Here is a 17,938-nt window from a genome sequence, read left to right on the forward strand (position 1 = left end):
GTACTCAGTTCTTCCTGAGTCAACTCTTTATAAAACCACCTTTCACACAGCTGCAAATATTTCAGTGTGAAGTCTCCTCTAACTTTGCAAATCAAGCAACTGAATTTATTTTTGCTCATACGTCACAAAACGGCTCAGGTTCATTCAGATTAGTTGGAGAAATCTATGGGGGGCAGGGGAAATCAACCCAGAAATCTTCCAACATTAATTGGGTCTAGGCCTGGACTTTAACTACTCCAAATCGAAAACATACATATTTTGATTCGTTCCATCCCATTGTAGCTGTTGCTGTATGTTTAGAGCTGTCATGCTGGAAGGCCAACCTCTACCCCATGATCAGTACTTTTGCCGCCTGTAACAGGTTTTCCTTTAATTAGATCCATCTTCCCCACAACTCTGAGCAGATATTCTGCTCCTCAGCAATGTGCTGCCACTACTATGTCTCACTAGGGGTAAGGCAGCTATTATTTTTGTCCGACTCTCAGCAAAGGCCTTCTTCATGCCAGTTCTCCTCTAAAGCTAGACCTGTGGAGTGGGCTACTAATACTTGTCCGGTTGACAGATCGTCCCATGTGGGTTGTGACTCTACAGATTCTCTAGAAGTACCATGGGCCTGGCCCATCTGTCAGTTTAGGTCTTATAGGTTTCCAGTTTGGTAGATAGTTTCCATACTCTTGATTCTCTGATGATGATAAAGAAAACGGTGCTCTGTGAGATGTTCAAAGCTTCGGATATTGGGAGACTTCTTAAGGTAGCTGCTGCCCTGGCTCTCTTTGTGTATCTGAGTAAAGGGGCTGAATAGAATACACCAATATGCAGATTGGGAGGCAACTTGTGAAGCTGAAATCTATCCCACAACCTTTCTGACTGCAAGGAAACTACTCTATGGACTAAGCCACAGTTGCCCCAAGTAATCAGTACTTTTGCAAGGCACTGTTGACGTCACATCTAGTGAAAATCCAGTTTTTATACCACCTTGCAGAAACCAGTTTCAGTGGTTCCAGAGGCTAAAATCATTTCTGTTATCACTTAGTGTTATTGCAACTAAAGTCTTTATGATTAAGGTTTTGAATCAAGTAAATAGCAAATGTACATAGAGTCCTCAGTGAAATGGGAAATGTGGGATGACTGCATGAGACAAACATTTGGCATGCAATTGACCATCTCGAAAATTTGAGCAACATTCTAAATATAAATTGTAAATTTATTTTTTCCTTATTCATTCAAAAACGAAAACAAAAATCTATATTTTCACACCCTCATGTTGTTGTAAGATACTTATCCTGCGTGGTAAGATTAACTTTTACATTTCTTGTCATTTCTAATGACGTACTCTCACTTCATTTTTAACTACAGACTCTCTCGCTTTAGCTTAAGTGCTGTTTTGCTATATATGGGAGCTTCACTGATATCTGATGTTTTCCAAACCGACTTCCAGCCTCAGTGCTGTTTGCAGGAGTAGAAGGGACTTTTCGCCACTCTCTACTGTGAGTCTTGAAGGCCATCTAGTAAAAAACAGAGACCGTGTTGTTTTGGATACAGTCACAAAACAAGTTTTTTGTACCTCAGCCACTTGACTGCATGCTCAGTTAGTTAAAGTGAGAAAACGAAGAAAATACACATGGTACAGAATCCAGCAGATCATTACTGGCATATATACGAAAGTTGAGTAGGGTTTATTTACCTCAGCAATTGCAACTTTCCTCTCCCAATGGTGGATGCTTTGCAGCAGCTTCTTATGTTTTTCTTTGGCATAAACATACTCTGTGATATCAGGAGCCTGATAATCTGTAAGCTCTTTGCGCAGGAGTTTGTTGATGCCTTCTGCCTTTAGACGCTCCTAAAGGGGGGAAATAAGGTCAGAGGATTTTTTTAAATACCAATTAACAAAAAACATTTTTAAATCAAAAAACTTTGAGAAACTTGCAATAATTAAAAAAAATGTACTCCACTTGATAGTAGGTAGGTTATACAGTCATATTCAACAAACTAGAATATTATTCAAAAGCTTGTTTATTTCAGTAACACAATCCACTAATTGAAACACTTTTTATGAATTGATTACACACAGTTTGATGTTTTAAAGCCTTTATTTGTGTTAATTATACAATATGAAGTCTGAAATTCGTCTTGCATCACAGGACTGTTGTTTACAGACATATATATACAAACCCAGATTCAAAGGTGGACATTGTAAGATGAGCGGATGATTACAATCCACGCTAATTAATGTTCAGTGTTGAACCTCAGGAATGACTGATGTACAAAAACCTTTTTGGGTTTAACCTTATCAAAATGTGGAACCCAGTAGTTTGAATCTGATGGTAATAGTCTGAATTCAGAGAGTGGTCAGGGTTGCGATGACTTTCTGCTTACAGCGAATGAAAACACAACATTGAGACCAATAATAAATAATGTTAATACAGAAATGTTGGCTTAATGAAAAATGTGTTTAATACCGGCTTGAAAATTGTTTTCAAAAGACACTTTTAATCTGAGAAAACGAGCCTCACTGGAATGCATCTTCCAATTTATTGAATATGACTGTATATGGCTTCAAGATTTCAGTTCATAAAGTTTGATTATTCTCAACAACCTTCTCTGCTTGCTGTATCTCGTCCTCCAGCTTTGCCAACATCTCCCTTTTTTTAGTGATGTCGTTGCTCAGTTCTGTAGACTCCAGTGTTAAACTCTGCAGCTTCTCCTGTTCCCGAATACACCGAGAGATGAAGATTTGACACACCGGAGACAGACTTTACTAATAAATGTCCCACTTTAGACATGAGGATAGATGGAATCCTCTTACAGAATGTTACCTTGTGCGAGGTGAGGAGACGCTGAACTTTAGAACTGTTGTGTTGAAGTTGAGTAAGGCTTTTGTCCGTTTGGGGTTCATTGTATTCCTGGAAACATACCTGTTTGAATGAAACACCTACATTTATTTTCCAGCGAGCAAAAGTTATGCAATAATTTAATGAACTACTCATTAAATCCCACAATCCTTGGATACGTACATAATATATTCAGGGTTCTTTCACAGTTTTCATGTAAAAACGTAAGCTTTTCCCAGACTTAACTGTCCGAAGTTCTCAGTTATATACATTGATTTTAGAAAGGGAAGTAAAAAAAAAGGCTAGGACAAGGACGAAAGAAAACAGAAGAGCTACTTTTTCTTTAATAGGATGAGGATTCAAGGCTGGAAATGCAACTATATATCCAAATTCTTATTTTCTTAGCAAATTCCAGGCAGGCTTTTACAGTTTCCACACTGTGTATTAACCCTGCATGTCTGAAATTAACATCTCAGTTTCATTCTCTACCTCAAATTCTGCTTTTGCCGTGTGTTTTTTCTGTTGGAGCTGCTGCAGGAGCTTCATCTCTTGGACCTTCAATGCCTGATTTTTCTGGTGAAACTTTTCCAACTGGGTGCCCTGTTTTAGTTCATTCCAGTATTTACAAGAGCATAATAAATGAAGTGAAAGAGAAATGGATAACTGTTAGAATAAAAGCAGCTTTTTCCAGCTGGATTGCAATGTTTTAGTTATGATTATGAATTGCAAAAATGTATAAGTGCCAGAATGTGATGTTAGAAACAAAAACAAGTATAAAGGGTACAGAATATTGTTTGCATCTGTCGATAATGCTTGCCTGAAAGCAGTTTCTACCTTTGATTTGTCTTCAACGTACTGGAGCACCTTCTCTGGCTCCTTCATTTCCAGACGACTGTCTTTCGTAGGTTTGAAGAATCTACATTCAAAGTCTATCTTGGCCTTCTTGATCTCAGCTAAGCGCAATTCAGCTTCTTTCAATGAAGACTGCAAAACAAAGCAGAACTTTGAAATGATTTTCCTTTAAGTATGTAAATGTGTGCGTTTGATGAAGTTTGTTGTAACCTTGTAGTTGTCCAGAATTCTCTCGTATTTCGTCTGCAGTTTTTTCTGATCGGCCTGTGTCTCAGTTACTTCTCTCTGTGCCAGATAAAGTCTTTGCTCCAAGGTCAGCAGCTGGAGGGGCTCTGATAAGTTGGACTGAGGCGTCTGCCTCCTCTCAGCAGCCTCAGGGAACACAGAAACACAGAAAAGTCTGATGCCACAAGGTGTTTTGTTATAAGTAACCATGATGCTCGTTTTAGCAATCTAAGCAGGTCACTCAAACGCCATTGCAACTCTTAAATCATATTTTTATTTTTAATTAATTTAGATAAAATTATAAATGAGAATCTTAATTATCAGAAATTAAAACCATGACACCCTGAAAGACATCATTTTTTACTCTTACTCCAAAAATATCTCAATGGTTATTTATAATCATACAGATTTAAAGTTATAGCAAATAACTAGTCACCTACTGTGTAACGTTATGGTAAAAATTATCAACAATATTAACCTGTGAAAATAACGTTTGTTCAAACATTTTGATGCTAATTGATTGATTTTGCTAAGTTTTATCATGGTGACCCACATTTCTTAATCCAGTCTAATCGGTTCATTTCTCTCCACTGACCAATGGAAGCACATCTGTTTATGTTTCTTCTTGTACTATTAACCAATCACAGCTCTTAATAGACACTGTCACACCTAGCAACTGGGTCAATCACATCTCCTCATTATGATAAACAAATTGTGTTTCCTTAGTCAGAGTCACTCTCAGAAACTATCTGAATCACTCTTAAGCTAAGACTCCTTGGTAGGCATTTTTAGGCTAAGATAGGATCTCTCTGAGAGTGGACTATGACTATGAGAATCTTTGTGAATACGGCACTGTCTAATATCCCCCAAGTCACAGATAAGCTCAAAGACCTTGAACCCTTCACACAGAGGAGATTTCCTGTAGTGTTTAGCTCTGTGTTATACACACCATCCATCTAAATCTAGTTTGTCAGCCAGACTGGTAAAGTGAAAGACTCTGTGGATCTTTCTGTGAAAACTTCATTATGATGTGACACGGTTTATTGCTCTGCTAGTGGAGGCCACTTATATGTCAATGGTTCATCTTTCCATAATTAATTTGTGTTTATTTTCTGAATGGATAACGTGGATGGCATCCATCTTACCCCATCATCCCTTCTGGAGTGTCCTGTTGATTGGGTAGCTGCTCCCTCAGCTTTGAACTCTCGGTCCTGAGGACCCAGGCGACCAATGAAGTGCTCAAACATGACATTTTCTGCCAGGAGAGCTCTATTAGAGTACCTATGGTAAAGAATGGATTATCTTTATTGTTATTTTACATGGAAAGCAAATCCATAGTGATATCCTGTAAAATTAACAAATAACAAAAATGCACATGGTTATCTTTTGATTTAGTAGCTACAGCAGAGAATAGCAGCCCTTCACAGTTTTAACCAGTTGTAAAATTATCACAATTGACAACCCTATTTTAATATTATGTGTACATACAGAAGTGTGAGTCATATCTACACTCGTCTGTGCAATGGAGTGAAAGTGGGCTCAATGAAAGCCACTTTTTAGCTTTATCTACTACTCAGGTCTCCTGTTAGCAGCCCGAGGACAGGAGTCAGAGTCTTAGGTTCTCAGAAGCCAAAGTCTAATTTATTTTGACCACGTATAAACTTGCACAGTGCTGGACTCTATCCGTAAATAGAGAGAAGACCTTAAACATTCCTACTCTACTCCTCGGCCCTACGAAGAGTGTCTCGGATACAAAAGAATATTTTATAGTGTAGAATACAAGGGAAGTTTCCATGAAATATCATAAAACAAAAAATTTAAAAATGAATGCTATCACACAGACAAACCAGTATACAGTATGTCTAATATCAATTCCAACACAGTTAATAACTATTCAAAACATGTTTAATATTAATTCAGCTACAGTTAATAACAACTAAATGACTTATATAACTTTAAACACTTGTAAACCTGTTGCTGAGTCTGTGGCTTTCTGTTGTTGTGAACTTCGTAATTGACCAACCACAATAAAAACGTTCAAAGAAGAGAATTATAGACGTGTTTACCATGTTTATGAACATCTTCTTAATTCATCACCTTAGACATTTTTCTTATTTAGCTAAGCATAAACCCTGCTATATTAGCATTAGCAATCAGAATCAACAGGTTCAAAGACATCTGGATGTGTCAAGTAAACTTTAACTAAACTCTTCCAATATTTCATAATGTTACCTTAGTTCTTTGATGCGGTTGTGAAGTTCTTCCTGTTTGTTTGCAGCAGGGTCTTTTACCTCTTTCAGTGAGAGCGCCTGCTCCATGGTTGCTAGGGTGGAAGGAATGTAAACAGTGGTTGCTATTGGGCTGGCGTTGCAGACAGGACTCAGACGTGCTCTCCACAAAACCAGGATGTCAGCACCAGGAATGGATCAGATTTGTTAAATAATGACAAACCAGCTCAGTGAAAATGCAAATGATGTTTTACTAGAACTATATAACTATATAATAAAGTGTGGGAGGAGGGGAAACCACAACAGAGCTGGAAAGAGGCTGTGGTGGCGCCAGGAAAAGACTGTACAAATCCGGGGCATTATAGGCCAATCGCTTCAACAGCCATCATATGTAAAATAATGGAGAAAATGATAAATGAAAGGTTAACATATTATATGGAAAATAAAGAATATATATAACTAATTACCAAAGTGGCTTCGGGAAAGGAAGAAATATACACATTGGATCCGGCTGTAAGTTTAGAGCATGAAATTAGAAAAGCACAAGTAAACCGAGAAAGTGTTGTGGCTTTTTGACATGGAGAAAGGTTGTTAATTAGAATGCATAAATTAGGTATTAATGGACGAATACATAGATGGATTAAGGACTTTATATATGGAAGATTAATACAAGTTAGAATAGGAATAATACAAGTTAGAATAGGAAAGAGTTACTCAAGAATATACAATCTTGGAACGGAACACCTCAAGGGAGTATAATCAGTCCTCTGTTATTCTGAACATTAATAAATTATGTTTTCGGGGACATCGAGGATGAGATTCACACTTTTTGCGGATAATGGGGCAGCTTGGAAGAGGGGAAGAAATTTGAAACGAATTGTTAAAAAACTACAGGAAGCTATTACAGAGATAGAGGAGTGGTCATATAAATGAAGTTTTAAAATTTCAGTAGATAAGACAAAGTCAATGTTTTTTAAAAATAAAATTACATCAACAAAAATTAGAAAGAGTGAAACATTTTAAGTTTTTGTGCTTATGGTTTGATGAGGGAATTACACGGGGTGTACATTTCCAGAAAGTAGTGGATGGATGTAGGAAAGTGTTAAATATTATGAGATGTTTAATGAGAAGTGATTGGGGAGCAGACAGAAAAGCATTGAAGACAATTTATTGTAGATTAATTAGATCAGTTTTGGATTATGGTTGTGTGGTGTATGGCTTTGCATCAAGTACATCCCCCAAAAAGTTGGATAACATTCAGTTTCAGGCTTTAGGATTATGTACAGGGGCATTTAAAACAACCCCAATGGCAGCACTGCAGGTGGAAATCGGAAAAACGCCACTATCGAGAAGAGTACAGTTATTTCTGAATCACTGGATTCATTTACAGGGCCATAGTGAAGACCATCCACTACAAAGCACTTTAAAACCTTGTTGGGAAAAGGGAGAAAGGAGACAAAAAGCTTTGGGTGGACAATTAAACAAAAAGCAGCAAAGTTAGAATTAAATTAATTAAAATTTAACACCATTGCCAGCAGTACCACCCTAAGTACTACCTGAAGCAAAAGTACATCTATCAATACTAAAAAAGGAAGAACAAGAACAGGGGGGGTTGTTTTGAATTGACATACTATACAGGTATATATTAATCTGGTTACATCCAGATTTATGCAGATGCATCAAATAATTTATGTTAATAACATGGGAGCAGATATTATAGCTCCAGAGTTTAATATTACAATAATGAAGAGGATTGGTGATGATGTATCAGAGTACACAGGAGAAATGATTTGTTAGCGGTGCAGTGGGTGGAGGAAATAAGACCATTGAGAGTAATTATTTGTTCAGATTCATCATTAATTAGTTTACCGAGAAGTCAGACAGCAGAGCAGACATCATGATAGAAATACAGCAAACATTATATAGACTTATATGCCATCAGTGTGGCAGTTAACATCAGCAAGATGGAAATAAAGAGCATAGTTAAACATAGGTTGGAGAAAAGGTGGCAAAAGTAATGGGAGGGAGAGAGGAAGGGACGGTGGTTTTACAAAATTCAAAAGACAGTGGAGGAAATGAGACGTGCAGGAAGTAACAGGAGAGAAGAGACAATTTATCTATCTATCTATCTATCTATCTATCTATCTATCTATCTATCTATCTATCTATCTATCTATCTATCTCTCTGTCTCTGTCTCTGTCTCTCTCTCCCTATATATATATATATATATATATATATATATATATAAATTGGGCACACGGGATTAAACAGCGCTTTTTTAAAAATAGGTAAACATAACGCCGGAGCTCGCGTTGCCTTCACGTACTGTCGTAAACATCCCTGCTCGTCAAATTGTGTCGTTTAATTTTTAACCTGATAGAGAGTAATATGTAAAATGAAAATAACTTTCTTTATTACTTTTTACTGTCATTCAAAACTATGTTTATTTTAAACAAATAACTCTTAGTTTGGGAAACGGATGTAGTCAATGCTGCCTTTTGAACAAGACTTTCGAGTTTCGGTTTCAGTTCTGCGTAAATGAGCCTGTTGCTTCCTCAAGTCAGCAGTAACCAGTCCCCTGGAGTTGTTTTTTTTTTTTTTTTTTTTTTTTTGGATGAAGCTCCTTTCGAGATGGCATCGGCTGTTGCAAAATTAGTTTTCAATATTCTCTGCGATAATGACGGCAGTTTGGAGGTCTCGCAGCTGAATGCGAAGCTCCAGAGCGGTTTCAAAGTTAAACTGGCGGACCTGGGCTCGGTTCTTTTCGACGACGGTAAAATTGCGATTCGGGAGGGCAAACAGTCGTTTGCACCGGGAGGTAACACCAGGCCGGACTCTCTGGTTGTGGCTAAAACCAGTTTAAGGCTTTGCCAGAGGAAAGCTGGGGAGTGCACCCGATGTGACGGTTTACACCTGTGCAGGTATTTTGTCTGCGGAGGCTGCACGTTCGGGTAGGTTTCCTCCATGCGTTTCTCCACTGATACTTCTAGACTTGTTTGTAAAAATCTCTTTAAGTTGTGTACAATGGATTTGATGCAGTATAAAGTCATTTTATAGGGCTTTTACGTATGAGTTGGATGCACAGAAACTCTTTCGAATGTTAAAAGAAATCTGATGAGTTTGATAAACTTGCTGGAAATTTCAGTTTGTGAAAAAAAAGAAGATATACGGTAAAATATTGTATAATTTTGGCACCATTCATATAAATTAATATTTTCTGTAATGTTAATCATGACAACGTTTGAGCTGTTGTTGTAGGTATTCCAGCATATTCAAGCATTTGATTGGTTAACTTGGCACAGCAACATAACTACAGACCAATCACATGGTCCTTCACCCTTATAAGGCAGCTTGACGGCCATATGATGACTTCATGATGTGATTTTGTAAATTATTTCAGGTTTTCTTTTCTTTATTTAATGTAAGCATGTTCGAGTTTATTTAAATTAGCACATAAGTTGATATTTATTTATTTTCTTGTTTTTAATTGGAAAACTTTTGGCCCTCGAGACGTCTGAACTCTAAAGCAATCAGGTTACTGGAATGTGTAAGTAGCTGGACCTAGAGCCCTTCACACTAAGTAAAAAGGTGAACGTAATGAGCTTTATATTGATTCGGATTTGTGAAGACTTTTTCAAATGTTTCTCATTAAAAGACTGCAATAAAACTCCCTTAATTAATGTTAAAAAGCTGACAATGTTCACAAAGCCCTCAAACTTTTAAACACCTCGACATATCCAGGACCTGACAATCTTGAGCCCTATTTCCTAAGACTAGCAGCTGACTTTATAGCCTCATCTTTGACTCACCTTTGGAATCTTTTAAAAGACTGTTAAATGACAGACGGTGTCACATTAACATGTAAGTTGTTTTAACTGATTGTTTTTAATTATATTGTAAAATCTGGTCCTTCTGACATTTGAAACTTTCACTGATTTGTAATGGTTTATTTTGTATGTGTGGATAAATGTTTGTAACCTGTAACCATGCTGCCTGTTTTGGCCAGGACTCTCTTGTAAAAGAGATTTTTTAATCTCAGTGAGACTTTTCCTGGTTAAATAAAGGTTAAATAAGAAAAAAAGATTTTCTGAAAACTGAACCATTTTAAAGATCTAATAATTTAACCACATACGTATTTCATCCATTGTTGGGGCGATCAGTTCCGGATGAATTTACAGATGAATCTAAGTTCTAATGAGGCCTCGACTGCTGGTCTATAAAGCTTGGAACTCCACACTACTCCAGACATTGAGAAAGTTTCCTGGATGGGAAGTGACGAGGCGGCCTCTTGTTCTTCCCGTCTCATTCACTAATGGCTGCCTCACCCGGTTCATAAATTTGGCAGCACAGGAAGAAAACTATTATAACAGACAAAACACTTGGAATATACAAATACTTATTACATTAGACTTAGACAACTTTATTTGTCATTTTGTATGCACAGAGTGCGTACAGAACAAAATTCCGTTTGCATACAGCTTGAAAAATCACAGTAAATTGCAGTAAATTACAGTAAATTACAGGGATAAGTACAAAAACTGATTATATTTTTCCATAACAGAAGCAAAATGTCTTCAGCTTCCGAATGGTTGATCCAGTTGTTTTATTGTTTTACCTTTTTTTGGATGAAGACACCAGAGTGTGAATTTTCTAGATTTCTTTAGCATTAAGAGATAAGATGCTGCAGCTAAATTCTGATTTATGTGTTAATTCAACACACAAAAAATAATTGGAAGGCTTGTCATTTTAGAGCCACCTGTAAAAATCCACACAGTCTGGATTCTCCACACAACGCAGAGCTTTTAAGGAGATATGGTCTTCAGCAGTTGACGGAGAAACAACTTTCCCAGCTTTTACTGCAGAATGATCCATTTCTGCTTCCTGAGGTAGGAGTTAGTGGCTAAAATTTTAATTAACACTGTCTCTCAGTATGCAGTGAAATATTTACGTTTCATTCTCTTCAATGACTTCCTAAAGGTTTGTCCACATTACAATAAGGGCGATGGTCCGTTTGGCTCCTGCGGATTTACCACCTCCTGCAGAAAGCTCCATGTCTGTCAGCATTTCCTCCAAGATGATTGTATGTTTGGCTCTAGATGCAAGAGACGCCATACTTTTGATGAACAAGGAATGAAGCTTTTCAAAGGATTCAGTCAGGGGAATATTCAAAGCCTGTACAAGATCTACAGGAATAAATTCATTATCGCTGGACAGCATGATAGTCAAGCTGCTGCTCCAGGTAAAAGTTTCTTTTATAAAATTTGACTTGATCATTTTCCCCTTTTTTTGCATTCATTGATTATATGACATGCATGCTTGCATCTCATGCAGTGCGTCCGAGGGTGACATCCAGTCATCAGTCTCCTTCCCATCGGCCTACCCAAATCAATTCTAGATCACCCTCCCAACCTGTCAGTCCTTCAAAACCTAACATTGATGGTGACGGGAACGAAATCTGCCTCTACAATATTCGTACAATCTGCGGCTTCAAAGGTACCTGCTGCTGGTAGAGCTGACCTGTCACATCGGAAATAAAGTTATTCAACAGGTAATGTTCTGAATTAATACCCTGATTTTTTTTTTTTTCTTTTCTGTCGCAGAGAAATGTGTGCACGTCCACTGGAACCTACCTTACAAATGGGAGGTGCTGAAAAGAGATGGTGTAACTTGGAAGGACTTGCCCGATATGGAAGAAATTGAAAAGGCGTACTCTGACCCAGCATGCAACACTAGCTGCATGGATCCCCTGCTTTCTATGATGGGAATGTTCCCCAGTCTTAATCTTAGGTAAATGAAAAAACAAATGTTCACTGTTCAGATTGCAGATGTTTACTGCAAATGTTAACTGTTACACTGCAAAAAAGGAACTAAAAGTAAGTACAATTGTCTCAACATCAGTGTCTTTGTCCTTGATTTGAGCAGGCAGGTTTAAATGATCTGTCTATGGAATGATATGTACTTAATATAGGAACAATTCATCTCCATCATCTTATTTCAAGTACACTATATCTAATTAAATAATGTTTGGGGTAAAAATACTTATTCCTGCAACAAGGGGATCAACAGAAAAGTTTTACCAACAATGGAACCCCCTAATGCAAAATTTCAAAGCTTTAACTTTCCTCTCCAGTGACGACGAAACTGGTTAATTCAAAGTTTTGTCCATTATTTTGTATTATCTTTTCTATAATTTTTTGCTTATTATTATTGTTTCATGGCTGCCATTTTACTTTTTATATGCATGTCGTGATACTTGATTGTATTTACTGTGTATTTCTGTTCTATATTTGTAAGCAAGACTCATACTATGAGTCTATGCACTCAGCTAGGTCGGGGAGTGGGGTGGAGAATGTTGTATAACGGAAAATTGTAAAATCTAAAACCTTTTAATAAAATGTGTTGACAAAAAATACTTATTCTATTGGCAGATAATCTTATGTACCTGCTAAAATCAAGGACAACTACACTTATTTCAAGAAAATGTTGCTTACTTTTAGTTCCCTTTGGAGTATAGCAAAATAATTCACTACCTCCTAAACTTTAAAATATTTTATGTAAAAGATCAACACAAAGTAGTGCATAATTGTGAAGTGGAAGCAAATGGTTTTCACATCTGAAAATGTGCATAACATAATCAACCTCTTTTACTCTGATGCGCTCACATAAATCCAATGTAGAGTAAGTTTATTTAGCACTTTTGAATAAAGATGATTCAAAGTGCTGTACATGAACAGAAAAACATTACAGACAGGAAAAACAATGCAATAAGCTAAATAAATCCTTGATTAGACTTCTTTCATACATTAACATACATAAAATAAAAATTCTAAGAAAGCTACAGCTTGAGGACTCTGATCTGACCTTTCTGACACTACAGCTAAAACAGAAAGCAGAGTAAGGGAAGAAAGCCCAGTAGAGGCAGTGTGTGTGCCTGTGTGTTTTAGTGTAATTGTGTGTGTGTGTGTGTGTGTGTGTGTTTGTCTGTGAACTGTCCCAGATAGCACTTGCATTAGTCTTTGATAGTAATGGAACATTATCAGGCAGTCCACTTTGCTCTTTCCACGTCACAGAGTGTCTTGTTTACATAACATTGAGGAGAAATTAAGATTGCAGGGGAGCCAGTTTGGAAAATAACATTTGTTTTGGGCAGGCAAACTCTTGTTTTTCTGTCTGCCTTAAAGTCTCACTGGTACATTTCAATGGTTGTTCCAAAAAAGCCAACATTGTGGTCATTCTACCAGATTCCAGCTTCTAGCTTTCTCCAAGATCATTCCCATCCTGCCAGCAAGTTCAGAAACTGCAGTTGGCCCGCAGTTCTCCTTACACAGCATTTCAGGCTGAGTGCTGGTAGTGGACATATCCCTCACATAGTTCGGGCAGCCTTGACATGGGCCAAAACAGCTGCCAACATTTTCACAATTTCTCGATACTCCAGGCAACAGCCAGCTCCAAAAAGTAGAAATCCTGTTATCATAAATCCAATTTTAAACACAAAATCAACATCCTCGACTGACAAAATGGACAAACACACAATCCTTCTCCCCCCATGTGTCAGCTGCCCATGTCCCGTCGGGCACAGGGGCTCTCCTTCGCCCAGTCTTCTCATTGAGAAAATTGTGTTGAGTCTAGCTGACCAGATCCATAATTTATAGTTTGGACGATATGTAAAAAGAGGCTCCAAAAACGATTGATAGAAGCAGGCAGGGAAACGGGGGAAGGAGATTTGAAAGGACAGGAGAGTAAAAAAAGTGTCTGACTTCACAGTGAAGCGGGAAGAAAATTTCCAGCAGGCCAGCAGCCACAAACGTACAGCCAGAGTCACATCAAATTGGTTAACGTCAAAGTTTACTAATGTGTCTTAGAGTGGCCTAGTCAAAGTCCAGGGCTATATCCAGTCGAGAGAGCAAAGCAAGACTGCAATGTTTATTTCCACAGGTTCTTTCAGTCCATCCTCAGGCAGCTTGCATTAATATTGCAAAGAAAAATTGGGGGAAATTTCAATGTCTAGATGTGGAAAGCTGGTAGAAATATACCTCAGAAGACTTGACACTAATGTTAATGACTCTGCAAAGTATTTACTCAGGTGAGCTGAATGCTGCACTTTTCAGCTTTTTCTCTGAAAAATAATGTAGAAAACTATGTGTCCTAATGTTTCCGCTTCACAATACTGCACTACTTTTTGTAGGCCTATTACATCGAATTCCAACAAAAAACATTAAAGTTAACTGTGTAATATAATATGACAAAATGAAGAATACTTAAGGGGTGTGAATACTTCTGCAAGGCACCTTATATGAATATGTATTCGTAGCTGTCTCTCATGCATACAGGGAATCTACTTTTCTTTCAGATCTGCATCTAACATTAAACAGCATGTTGACTTTAAAACAATGACCTACGGAGGGTCTGCGGTCCGTCGACTGTCCACTGTATCTTCTGTCTTACATCCGCCGCACTTCATTCTCACAACTCAGTGGATTTGGTACTGGAAAGAAGACGATGGATCATGGGTCGAGTTTGGAAAGGTAATCAGCACATAACTATACAATAATCTATTCGTTATTATAATTAAAAGATGACTTTTACAAAATAGGAATTAATTCTTTTCATGTTCATATTTGTATTTATTAATTACTTTCTCTAAAAAACGTTAACTTTCAGTTGATTAATGCTAAACTGTGTTATTTGACTGATTCTTATTTTTCACACTATTCAAAGATTTGTTTCTATTTTTTTAGCAACATTAAGTGAACTGCAGTACAAGGTTATACAACGCCTCATAAATAACTGGCAATCAATACGGGTTAAGCCTCTCCTTTGTCTTCAGATGCTACTATGTGCTACAGCTGAAGGAACCGCCTGATTTATTTAACATTAGGAATAATTTAAGAACTGTTAAATTGTTTCAACAGAAGTTCATACTTCCTACATCAGATTATTCCCAACCAAAAATCACAATTTTTATTTATCACCTACTTATTTATAAAGCAACGGGTTTATTTCTATATATTTATCATTATGTATTTTGTCCCATTAAAAAATTATGCTTCCATATGATTTGTGTATCACTTCTAGATTTAAAGACCGGGAAATACAAGCTGAAATGTTGCTCTTTTCTCTCATATTCATTTTCTGATATAAAACCTAAATTGTCCGTAGCTTCAGCCAGCATCCACTTTCAAAATTCTTGGAAGAGGATATCTGAACAGAACTTTTGCACACAATCAATAACACTGATTGTGTGAATAGAGTTGTGAATGAGAACAGCACATTATTTTAACAAAAACATAATGTAGATTAAAGTCCAGAATAAAATTATTAGATATCATTCTTACCCCCGCCCCACCCCCCCCCCAAAAAAAAAATACTCTTAAGCCTTTCTGAAAGATTTATTCCCTACTTGCTTTTTAAGGTGAATCTTTTTTCAATATTAAAATTCTAAACGCTGATTTCTTTTATTTGTGCTTGTTTTTAGGGGGGAGGAGACACCCCCGTGACTTCTGAAACGCTGGAGAAAATGTACCTGGCAGACAAAGATGCAGAGATCACCTTCCAGGCTGGCAGACATCATTATAAACTGCATTTTAAAGATGCAGAAGGAACCCAGCAGATGTATCAGCAGAATCTAAAACACCAAACCAAACGAGAGGTCCGAAGGAGGCCTCGCTATGTGTCAGCTCAGGATGTGAAGGACCTGAAGAGGTATTGCGTTATATATATGTCACAAATTCCTGCTTACGCAAGTTATTTGTAGTGTATTTAAATTTTTTTATCTTAATTTATTTATATATATATATATAGTGTATTTATCTATATTCATCTCGTCTATAGTGGATCATCGCACAGCTCCAGCTCCTTCACAGCTGAACATATTCCACCCCACTGGGACAAGAAAGCTCTGCCTGATTTGGGATATAAAGTATGTTTATTGCACATCCTGTACTTTTACTCTGCTTAATGTTTTTTTTTTTTTTTTTACATTTGCTACATAATTAAACACATAAATATCCCTGTCTTGCTTTTTTCGCCCATGTTTCAGCTCGTGCTTCTCTCCAGATCTGAACCAGATTATAATATTGAGGCGGATTTCAGATCCACCATGCCCTGCAGCAGAATCGAGAGCATCCAGAGGATCCAGAACCCCTCCTTGTGGAAAGTCTTTCAGTGGTAACACACTTTGAAAATTTGGTCTGTTCTGTCGCTAAATAAATATATAAAGGCGAAAATGCTCATCCGAATTCAGATTATGGCATATATTCTATAGATTTTAGTTTTATTCTGTCTATATGTTATATGGCTTAATTTCAGGCAGAAGGACCAGATGCAGAAGAGGAATGGGGGAAAACCTGTATGTGAAAGGCTTTTGTTCCACGGGACTGAAGAGAACCTGGTTGACCCCATCTGTGATCAAAATTTTGACTGGAGGATGTGCGGTGTCCATGGAACAGCCTATGGGAGAGGTATAATACAACATAATCTGTTAATATAGTGTCTTATTGTCAAATCAGTGTTTTTAAAGTAGCGTTTAGGAATGGAAAGAGTTGCATTGTGTTTTTTTTTTTTTTCATTTCTAGGGAGCTACTTTGCCAGAGATGCATCCTACTCAGACAAATATTCCAGAGTTGGAGGGAGTCTGAAAAAGATCATGTTTGTTGCTCGAGTGCTAGTGGGTGAATACACGAAGGGAAGGAGCAGCTACGTTCGCCCCCCATCAAAACCAGGAAGCAAAGCTCTCTACGACAGCTGTGTTGACTCCATTAGCAAACCCAGCATATTTGTCATCTTTGAAAAACAGCAGATTTATCCAGAGTACCTTATCAGGTACAGATAAGAAAAAGAAAGGGAAAAAATCGCTTTATTTGCCATCAGCAAAATCCATAATGGGACACTTTAGTTTGACGCTCATTTTGACGTTTCATTGTTTGCTCCAAAACATGCAGTCCGGCTTTCTTTGTGTATTTTGTATTTACTACTAAAAAGCGCTTATTTACCCCTAAACTTGGACAATCCTATGTTCAATGAGACGTCTGTCTGAGTGGGTAAAGATCCTTTTGTTGAGTAAATCAACTATGGTCCCAAAGCCATTGCTCTCTGATGCTGTAGATGGAAGCATATTATGAAAATGCTCAGGTACAACCTACCATTCCGTGTATAGTTAGTTAAAACTTGATTTAAAAAAAAACTCATAAAGATTTACTTGAAATTTTAGAATATAAATTGATATGTTAATTTACAGAGGACGAAGACATTTAGAGAAAACTGTAAATGCAAAGAAATTGAAACCTGCATGCGTCCTATTGCAAAAAGTAACGGGATTATTCTTATCTAGAATATGTTTATTGCTTTAAATGCCGTACAGAAATCATAAGATATAACTGACAAACAAACTTAATAAAAAAAGTTTAATGTCAAAACTGCTCTTATAACCTGGACAATACGCTGTTAAAAGGATGGACCCTTAGTGTACCCATGAGTGTCCCAATAATCTTGTGTTAACCTTTTATAAGGTAAAAGCAGTGATTTCTGTATTGTTTTGCTTAGAAAAGGGTTTCATCAGTTGGATCTCACTAGTTTTATGCAGCTCAATATAACTTTTCTGATGCTATTTCATGTGTACTTTGAAGATTTTAATTTCCATACCTGAAACTGTATGTCTTGGTATTTGGATAATCTTATATGAAGATAATTGTGAATTTTATATGCATAGAGGGGATTTTATTTCATCTTTATTCTGGACGCATTTGCTCTATCAACTCAAGAACATGAGTGTTTGCATATAAACTCGAATGGATGCTGCCAAC

General features: G+C 37.1%; 2 protein-coding genes across 2 annotated transcripts; one reads left to right on the forward strand and one right to left on the reverse strand.

Moving 5' to 3' along the window:
* Positions 1–149: 149 nt before the first annotated feature.
* Positions 150–6,240, reverse strand: ccdc113 (coiled-coil domain containing 113). Its single transcript, XM_012860240.3, has 10 exons — positions 6,141–6,240; positions 5,054–5,189; positions 3,894–4,055; positions 3,666–3,815; positions 3,321–3,431; positions 2,817–2,915; positions 2,597–2,704; positions 1,685–1,840; positions 1,433–1,505; positions 150–163 (listed from the first exon to the last, which is right to left on the reverse strand). The coding sequence occupies exons 1-10, from the start codon at positions 6,224–6,226 to the stop codon at positions 150–152; spliced, it is 1,095 nt and encodes a 364-aa protein (XP_012715694.2). The 5' UTR covers positions 6,227–6,240.
* A 2,500-nt stretch (positions 6,241–8,740) lies between these two features.
* LOC105924628 (protein mono-ADP-ribosyltransferase PARP12) lies at positions 8,741–17,866 on the forward strand. Its single transcript, XM_012860434.3, has 11 exons — positions 8,741–9,088; positions 10,888–11,023; positions 11,115–11,376; positions 11,469–11,630; positions 11,738–11,924; positions 14,488–14,662; positions 15,613–15,839; positions 15,969–16,056; positions 16,177–16,304; positions 16,446–16,597; positions 16,712–17,866. Exons 1-11 carry the CDS (start codon positions 8,769–8,771, stop codon positions 16,966–16,968), a joined length of 2,094 nt encoding a protein of 697 aa, XP_012715888.2. The 5' UTR covers positions 8,741–8,768; the 3' UTR covers positions 16,969–17,866.
* The last annotated feature ends 72 nt before the right edge of the window (positions 17,867–17,938 follow it).

Source organism: Fundulus heteroclitus, chromosome 2 (assembly GCF_011125445.2).
Source record: "Fundulus heteroclitus isolate FHET01 chromosome 2, MU-UCD_Fhet_4.1, whole genome shotgun sequence".
Classification (NCBI taxonomy): domain Eukaryota; kingdom Metazoa; phylum Chordata; class Actinopteri; order Cyprinodontiformes; family Fundulidae; genus Fundulus; species Fundulus heteroclitus.